Source organism: Neodiprion pinetum, chromosome 1 (genome assembly GCF_021155775.2).
Source record: "Neodiprion pinetum isolate iyNeoPine1 chromosome 1, iyNeoPine1.2, whole genome shotgun sequence".
In the NCBI taxonomy this organism is placed as follows: domain Eukaryota; kingdom Metazoa; phylum Arthropoda; class Insecta; order Hymenoptera; family Diprionidae; genus Neodiprion; species Neodiprion pinetum.
Window position 1 is genome coordinate 20,110,238 of NC_060232.1, and position 9,375 is coordinate 20,119,612.

Consider the following 9,375-nt stretch of genomic DNA (forward strand, 5'->3'; position numbering starts at 1 on the left):
ACTCGTTCGACGAGAGCGAAAGTTGGTACTCGGGGGTTTTCAGAGTCGCTGATTACGAATCCGCACTCAAAAGTTAGAAATTCAAGATGGCGGATCCAATATGGTGTACCGAAAATGTAAAAAGTCGTTTGACGGGAACGAAAGTTGGTACTCAGGGGTTTTTGTGGTCACTTATTACGAATATGCACTCAAATTTTGGAAATTTCAGATGGCGAATCTAATACGGCTGGCTACAAATACGGATGTCATTTGACGAGAGAAAAAGTTAATAGTTGTGGGATAATTATTGCTCGGTTTCCAGCAATTTTTGAAGGATTCACTGAGTTGGTCCAGTAGAGGTCACACTTCGTATGATTTATAATAATTAGGCGTACCCTTTTTAGGTTCTACACTATCATGAGAAGTACATATATATATTATTTAGAAAAGAGTTTTCATTAGTCCAATGGTTCTGTGTGGCCTCTTATCACTCAATCAGTGAAAACAAATTTTCTCGAAAAATTGGTGGATTTTGTTATATTTTATATCTGGGTGCTAGACTGGTTTGCTATACTAGATCTGTGATTTTGAATTTCGTAATTCAAACGACGAATTCGTAATCAATGCCTATGAAAAAAGTACAAATTATACCGTATAAAGATATACTTAGAAGTTATGCAAATAATGAAATTGACTAAAAACGTTGTCATCATTCAGTAACATATAAAATATTGTTAATTATTCCCTGAAGACTAACCTGATATAAAGCAGTGACCCGAAAAATAAATTCTTAAAAATCATTATAAGGATATGCTACGAAGTCTTCCAACTAATTAAAATTGAAAAAAAATTATATTTATCCTGTAGCATCTGGAATACTGTTCACTATCTAGCGGAGAACGCTTCAAATATTTATAAATCATCATTATCTGTGTTTTGCGAAATGGAAGTCGCTGATATTCCCAGTGACGCGGAGTCTATGGATGAGCTTGTTGATTCAGATTCCGATGAGGATGGGGTGGATGATATGCAGGTAGAAAATGAGAATATAGAAGAGAATGCAAGTGATAATGATGATGAGGATGAAGGAGAATGTTCTGGCGGTATAGTATGGACGAAAAAGAGAAAACAGAGAACAGACAGACCATTTAATGCTGATTTTGGGCCAAATATCCCAGATAATATAAAATCTCCATTGGATATATTTTTATGTCTTTTTCCTGGAGACATTTTGAATTTGATCGTTCAACAAACAAATATTTACATACAGAATAAATCACGGGATGAGCAAAACCAAAGAAGAATTACAAATTTTTTTGGGAATTAATATTCTGACGGGGATAAAAAAATTACCTTCATACCGTGATTATTGGTCAGTCGACCCGAAATTGAACGATCCATTTATTAGTTCATTGATGCCTCTCATTCGATTTGGATTCATTCTCGGAAATTTACATCTTTCTGACAATGGCAAAGAACCTAAAAGAGGTGAGCCACATAACGATAAATTATATAAGTTGAGGCCACTAGTCGATAAACTCCAAGAAACTTTCAAAACATACTGGAAACCAAACAAATATCAGTCGATTGATGAATCTATGATCAAATTCAAAGGCAGCCTAAAGCAATACATGCCAGCTAAACCGATAAAACGTGGATACAAATGTTGGGTTCGCGCAGATGAATCTAGTTACGATGTGAATTCTAAATTTATACAGGTAAAGCGGAAAGTTCTGAGAAACAGTTAGGATTACGAGTTGTCAAGGATCTGATACGTGAACTTCTTGGTAAGAATCATCACGTATACTTTGACAACCTTTTTACCGGTGTTGATCTGTTGCTTTCACTAAAAAAAAAAAAAATTATTTGCATGTGGAACTGTATGTTCTAATCGTACTGGATTGAATGAACTGGAAAAATATAAAAAACATTTTAAAAAATTAAAAACAAAAACCACAAGAAAATTTTAAAATATGAAAAACACAGAAAATTAAAAATAAAAACCCTAAAAATTTTAAAAATATAAAAAATACAAAAAAAAGTTAAAAAATAAGAACCATTAAAAAAATATTGAAAAACCAAAAAAAAAATGGAGATAATAACCGCCACGTCCTCGTTCGTGTCTCCGGGTTCGACTAAGAGCGGTTCTCTTTTTTAGTTTTTTCTTCTATCGTTTGACCTTCGCAAATCATAAAACCCAAGATCTTTTCCGTACTTTCAAATCAATTGCAATCGTTTTGCGGTCATAAAATCCGTCATTTGAAGTGTACAGCCGCCATATTGTGTCCGCCATTTCTTATTTTGCAAATCTGAAAACGGATATGTAATCACCGACCCCGAAAACCCTCTTCCCATACTTTTAAATCTATCAAAATCGTTTTGTTGTCGTAGAATCGGTCATTTAAAGTGTACAGCCGCCATATTGTGTCCGCCAATTTGAATTTTGCAAAATCTGAAAACGGATTCGTAATCAGCGACCCTAAAAACCCCCGCCTACCAAAAATCGTAAGGATACTCTTAAAACTATTTTCAACAATACATTTTTTCTAAAAAAAGTGCTATTTTTCAGAATTTGTTAATTTATATAAACAAATTAACGAAACATAAAAACAATTTGAACATAAACTTTGATCCTCTAACATATCAAGATCACAAAAAAAAAAACCCGGTTAAATCGAATAAAACTACTCTAAAATCGTAAAAACGTGTTTTAAAACAGGTGGCATTCTGGAATGCCACTATGCCACTAAGGGTTAAGACCAGCATCCCATAATAAATGCAACCCATCAAGTAAAGCCAACGATTAAATGGCGAAAGCCACCCAAGATCAAGCCGCGGTCCATTGACGTGTTCTCCAAGCGGCTTTCGCAACACAAGATGCACACAGTTATTCAGAGTAACCTTCAACTTCTTCTCAAGACTTTGATTTACGTTGGTAAGAGCCACCGCCCAGTAATCGAAAATAGGGAGCACCAAACTAGTTACTAATTGACGCTTTAACGTAACGTTCAAGTCATTAACCGACTGACGACGACGATATAGCACTTTCGACACTGATTTACAAGTCTTACCAACCTGATCAACCCACGATAGTCTCTGGTCAGTTAAAACCCCGAGGTATTTGAAACTAACAACGTACTCAATATTTTCATTACCCAAAACAATACTCGGTATCTGATCCAGCTTGACCAAGTTAACATTGAACGGACTGCCTAATATCGTAGCCGTTGTCTTGGTGGCATTAATTTTTAGCTCATTTAATCGACACCACTCCGCCACCGCAGCAAGATTTTCATTCATCCTTCCAATTGCATTATCTAAGTCAGTAATTTTACATGTTAAATAGATAACACCATCATCTGCAAAAAAGAGATAACTGCAATATCGTAGACACGTAAGAAGATCATTGATAAACAGTGAGAATAATAGCGGGCCAAGAACACTTCCCTGACTCACTCCTGCAAGGCAATTACTCCATGTAGACAGCTCTGCACCATCTCTTACAGCATGTCTTCTTCCAGTCAAATACCAATATACCCAGTGAATAACTTCAATCGAGAATCCAAGATTACAAAGTTTAGTCAGCAACAACAAGTGATCAACAGAATCAAATGCTTTCGTTAAGTCCAAATACACTGCTATAGTGACCAACTGCTCATCAATACCAAATCTAATATCATCAACAAACTTTAAAACGGCAGTTTGCGTACCCATTTCAGGCCGAAAACCAGTCTGACGTTGATCCAGCACATCGTAGTCATTTAGATATTTAATGATCTGGTCAAGCACAATATGTTCACAGATCTTTGACATCGCACACAAAATGATAATGATAATAATAATAATAATACACATGATAGTAATAAAAAATTGTATGCATGGAGTCCACGCACGACAGAAGTGAAACTTATTGCTGATTGATTGTAAATAGAGATGCATTATTAGTATTTTTTTATTCGAGAAGAAATAATAATTGGTAATAGTGAGAATGCGGGTATGATCTGAAATGAAAAATGTGGTAGCACCAATGATTAGCCGTTACGAAAACTGAGGAATACACAAACATAGGCAGCATTACGAAAATTCAGTAGCATCACTGCTGCGTCATTTCTACCCCTCCCTTGCCTTTCCCCTTCCCGTTCAATCGCTCACGCATGCATCGGAATGGCATCACCGCGGAGGCACTCTACTCCGCTCCCGGTCACCCCAACTCGCACCTAGTCATTCCCCTTACGCGGTCTTGATTTTCATAACGCCAGAAAAGTATTGCCCCCTCAGCAAGGAAGTTTCACTTTAATACGTACATAATGTAGAGGTCCGGTGTCAAGGAAAGAGTATTAAAATGTGTTTTATTATTTAAGGCACGTGACCAGTCTTCCGAGCGTACAGATATATTGTGAAGAACATAGACTAGATACTCGTATATATAATATAAATGGACAGAGAACTCACAACTTATTTTAGGGTCTACTTAATAACAAGTTAGATTGTCCGACTCAACACATAACCATTTCAATTCATACATTTAGTATTGTTCTTCTCATGATTGGAATGTTGTCCGCACTTTTTCAACTTTTTCATAAAATGATATGACTTTCAGGTTACACCGTCGAAAACCAGAGATTGTTTACATCCACCAAACTGACCATACCAATGATTATTGATGACCTGCCAAGCCATTTTTCGGAGCAAATTGCAACACATCTAAAAAAAATAGAATCATTTGGCATTGGGCTGAATTTAGAAAACAGGGATCGTTTAGTTGTAACAAGTATACCAACATGCTTTGACAGAATAATGTTGAATCATAGTCGTACTGAATTGGAGCATACAGTTCGAAAGCTTCTGTTCGAGATATTGGATAATTTGGACTGCAACTATATGCCAAATGCTAATCTACCAATGATTATTCACCAAGCCATTGCAACGGAAGCTTGTCACGGTACCGTAACTTATTCTATTTATAGTTTATTCGAATCCATATCATGTTACCTTCTTGCTGACCATTTTGAAAGTTAGATATATAATAATCAGATATTTTCGGGACGATCAGTGTCCTAATTTTGAAAATCATACCTGATAGATATACGTCATTTCAAATTTATTTTACCGGTCCCTGAGATTCGGCTAATTATGCGAAAAATTCCGCATGGTTTAATATTCTCCATAATCGTTCATTCATAGCTTTTCAATGCAGGCGCCTTCTAATGACTAAAATCATGATTTTTCAGTTTTTTCACATTAGTTTATTTGTAGCCGGACTACTTTGTCTATAGAGATCATCGAATGTAATATCTTAATCCGTGTTGGTTTATGTTGAATATCTTTACCTTTCTGCGTAGCCCCATAAGTCGGTTCGGAATAATCTAAAAATGTTTTCAGGAGCAATAAAGTTCGGAGAAAAGCTGGACATCGACCAATGCACCAAACTTCTTCAATCCTGGATACATACGAAGGCACCAAGTCGATGTGCCCACGGTCGTCCGTGTGTGATTTTACTGTTGAAGCTCAAGCAATCAGAGATCCAAATGCCAATTTTAAAGGTAAAGAATTAATTATTGCATAAAACGATTTCCTCACCTAGGTACTGTTAAATTTGCTCAGTGCTGTAGGAGGATTGAATATTCGGGAATAATAAAAATGCACACGTATTTATCAGTGGAAAATATAGTAATGTAATATTCGTTTATTCTTTGATTGCTCTGAACAACGTTCTTCATAAGACTAACGAGTAGACGGGAGATCACACATCTCTCGGCTACTCTCACGCTTCTATCCGTGACATTAGTTCGCACATATTTCGCCCAATCATGTGTGTGCTCGCGTAAGAGCGCACTTCTTTAAAAAAAAGTTTGACAACCTTTATTCAACAGGTGAGGGATTCTCCGTCAACTCGGCTACTTTTTTTTCGACCATCTCAGATCTGCCCCATAATTGGGTATATCAAAGTACTACTAAAAGGTACTCTATGTGAATTTTTTCAGATTTTTTAATTCATTATTTGAGAAATTGCCGTTTTTTTTTCAAATGAATATATCTCGGAAACTTGAAGTAATTGAAAAAAAATGACTCCACATAAAAGTTGTAGTTTCTTGTTAGCTTTCGAGAGGAATTTTTGAAAAAAATTTTTACGTTCCGGTATCGCTGATTTTTTACCAAAAAAGGAAGAAATTATTTTTTTTATTCAAAAAGGACCCTTTTTTTTGGCTGAAAAAATTACAGAGTCTTCCAATATGTGTGACAATATCGCCGAAAAAACGCCAGAGTGGCACGGATCGAGGTTTTAGGATAAATAAAATGAATTCTCACAAATTCGGTCGAGGTTCCGGTATAAAAAAATTGATTTGTAACTTCTTCATTTTTTTTACCCTAGAACCTCGATCCGTGCCACTCTGGCGATTTTTTTGGCGATATTGTCACACATATTGAAAGACTGTGTAATTTTTTCAGCAAAAAAAAGGCTCCTTTTTGAAGAAAAAATATAATTTCTTCCGTTTTTGGTAAAAAATGAGCGTTACCGAAACGTAAAATTTTTTTCACAAATTCCTCTCGAAAGCTAACAAAAAACTACAACTTTTATGTAGAGTCATTTTTTTTCAGTTACTTCAAGTTTCCGAGATATATTCATTTGAAAAAAAAAAAACGGCAATTTCTCTAATAATGAATTAAAAAATCTGAAAAAACTCACATAGCGTACCTTTTAATAGTACTTTGATATAACTAATTATAGGGCAGATCTGAGATGGTCGGAAAAAAAGTGGCCGAGTTGACGGAGAATCCCTCAGGTACAACTCCGTAGCGATTTTTGCCATGTTTCACTTTTTTTTCTTGTTATTGACAAATGAAATTAAATGATTATTCCTATTGGTGATTGTGAATTCATGCCAGGGGTATTGAAAATTTTCTTGTAACAATACAAATTTACAATATTTCTTACGATAATTTATTCACTCACTAATTACAGCATGATGTACTGTTGTGACACCTTGAACTGCATGAATTACCACTTTTTGAGTATGCACATTTCTTTGTTTGACGCTTTCGCATTTTGCTTTTCTAAATTTGCACTTTCTGCATTTTGAAATTCCATAATTCTAACAGCGTTACAATTTTCTTTAAATATCACATGAAAACCACTTTCCCGAAAATACCTCGTTTTCATGACGTTTTATTGCAGCGGCTTAACGTTTTAAAACAAATTTTCACTGACTATTTCACTACATGTTACAATCATTCTCTGCAATTTCCAGAAATCCGTAATGTTTTTTTTTCCTAATAAGAGCAGGAACTCAACTTTTTGGCATCTTTTAAATCAACAGTGACGGTAATACTCAACTCTACTGAAGTGATAAAGTTGACTCACTTCACTGCTTAATGACCTTTCATATTCAAGTTCCGTAAGCAATACTGAACTTACATGAACTTCTACGAAGTATTAACAAATTACGCAGTGAAAAAAAATTTAACGAACTACCATGTTGTTCGAATTTGATTGTTAACTTTCCAGTGTAAAGAGTATAAAAGGCTGGTACAAAGAGGGCACTTATGGAAAACACTTGATAACAGTTATTCGAACGACATTTTATCATTCTTACTGACTGAACGATGATTCGTCAGAATTGATCATGAGATTATTTATTTATGTCGACGTTTCGATCTTCAGGTTACAGTAACAAAATAAAGATAAATTAAATATTGTGTAACTACTAATGTCCGACCGCACCTTTGACTTCGGCTTCAGCCACCTTCGATCGCATCTTCAAAAAGCAGCCAAAGGTTTGGCCGAAGCCGAAATTTTCTATCAGCCCCCGATAATGAAGGAACTTGTACAAACGCGCACGAGTTGCGCGCCGAGTTATACTATTATCTTATTTCATTTCAATACAGAAATAAATATATGAATCTTACTCATTGTCTGTACTTCTTTTATTACTACTATTGTGGCGATGATTGTAAACAGACACTCAAGTGTGTCTACGCCCTCTATACATGTACACGACGAGGAGCACGCCGCCGCGCCGGCCAGGGTCGCTCCTGACTTTGTATGAAGCACGTGAAAAGTAAGGAGGTATAGAATATTACCGACCCCTCGTGTATTTATTACAACTATCATGCATAATAACAAATAATTTCTACACAATTTGTATCGATATTATTATGGTTTTTAGCCAGTATTATAGAATTTTTATCCGTGATTGATCGACTTACTCGCGATCACGGATAGGCTTCCGCTGGTTCCGGATTGGATTCCCGTGTTGTCCGTTAATTTTTCTCATCAATAATTTCTTTCGTTTTTTCTTCGCATATTATATCCTGACTGGTTTCAAAATTAATATCTGAAATGACACACCTTGATTTGAACCGTGTTTGGTGACTAGTGCTGTCTCTGTCTGATCCACGATCCCACATTCGAACCCCTCACTCGTGCGTGCTCGTGCCACCGAAAGTATGAACTTTGCAACGAACCTAATGGCGACTTGTGAACTACTGATGTGTTTCCAATAAGTGATATACCTTTTTCACTGGAGCTACCAGACCTGTATGAAAGACCATGTACAAGAGCGTTGTGTTGGCGGCTTACTGAAAAAAATGGCCGCCCGAACATGAATTCCCTTTTCGCAGGGAACTAGGTAGCCGGTGAAATGTGTCCAACTTTTCTTAATACTATCGCCGTTAGTGCGTTTCGTTACACCAAGTTTCGCGTTTAATCTTTCGTACAGACTTCTGAATCAATCTCTCTTCAATCAATCTTTATGAAAGACAGGATTTTAGACTTACTTTATTGAGTTTTCGTTGTCTACAAACAGAGTTGTCTCGTTTTTACATGAATATTCAATACCTAACAGAAGTTCAAGCAAACATACCAATTCTCGTGTCGCAGTTGATGCGGCTACATTCTCCGCTTCTGTTGTCCTAAGTGTTACTATTTTATGCCTTTGAGAAGACCACGTGATCACCCCATTTGCCAGACAGAAAACGTACCCTGTTGTTGATATCCTTGTCTCTATATTGCCCGCATAATCGCAATATTGGCTGTGATTCGGTATCTGTAATTCTATATTCGATGATAAGATTAACAGTTCCACGTAAATGTGCAAATATTCTTTTTGCAGCCCTTTAAAGATCACGCGAGTTCTTATTTAAATACTTACTGATTGTGTTTACCGCAAAAGTTATATCTGGACGCGTTACTGTTGCTGGAAAGATAAATGAGCCCTCGCGATACAGCATACTGATCAATTTTTCTTTCCTTTCCTCGTACGGCACTAGTATAACATGCAGGTCTGCCGGTATACTTACAGCTTTCGCGTCTGTCATTCGAAATTTTTCAATTATCTTCTGCGTGTATGCACTTTGATGAATCCCGACAAATATACTTGAGTCACGAACATTTAT

At 36.1% G+C, this 9,375-nt stretch overlaps 1 protein-coding gene across 4 annotated transcripts in view; it reads left to right on the top strand.

Moving 5' to 3' along the window:
- LOC124218795 (DNA mismatch repair protein MutL) overlaps positions 1–9,375 on the top strand; it is a 79,331-nt gene that overhangs the window by 23,864 nt on the left and 46,092 nt on the right. For 3 of the 4 annotated variants that reach the window (XM_069135773.1, XM_069135774.1, XM_069135771.1), the window contains exons 5-6: positions 4,580–4,921; positions 5,362–5,522. In XM_069135773.1, coding sequence (XP_068991874.1) covers positions 4,580–4,921; positions 5,362–5,522 — 503 coding nt within the window. Of the gene's footprint in view, positions 1–4,579; positions 4,922–5,361; positions 5,523–7,264; positions 8,292–9,375 lie in introns of those variants that run through there. The other variant, XM_069135775.1, reaches the window with a different exon arrangement.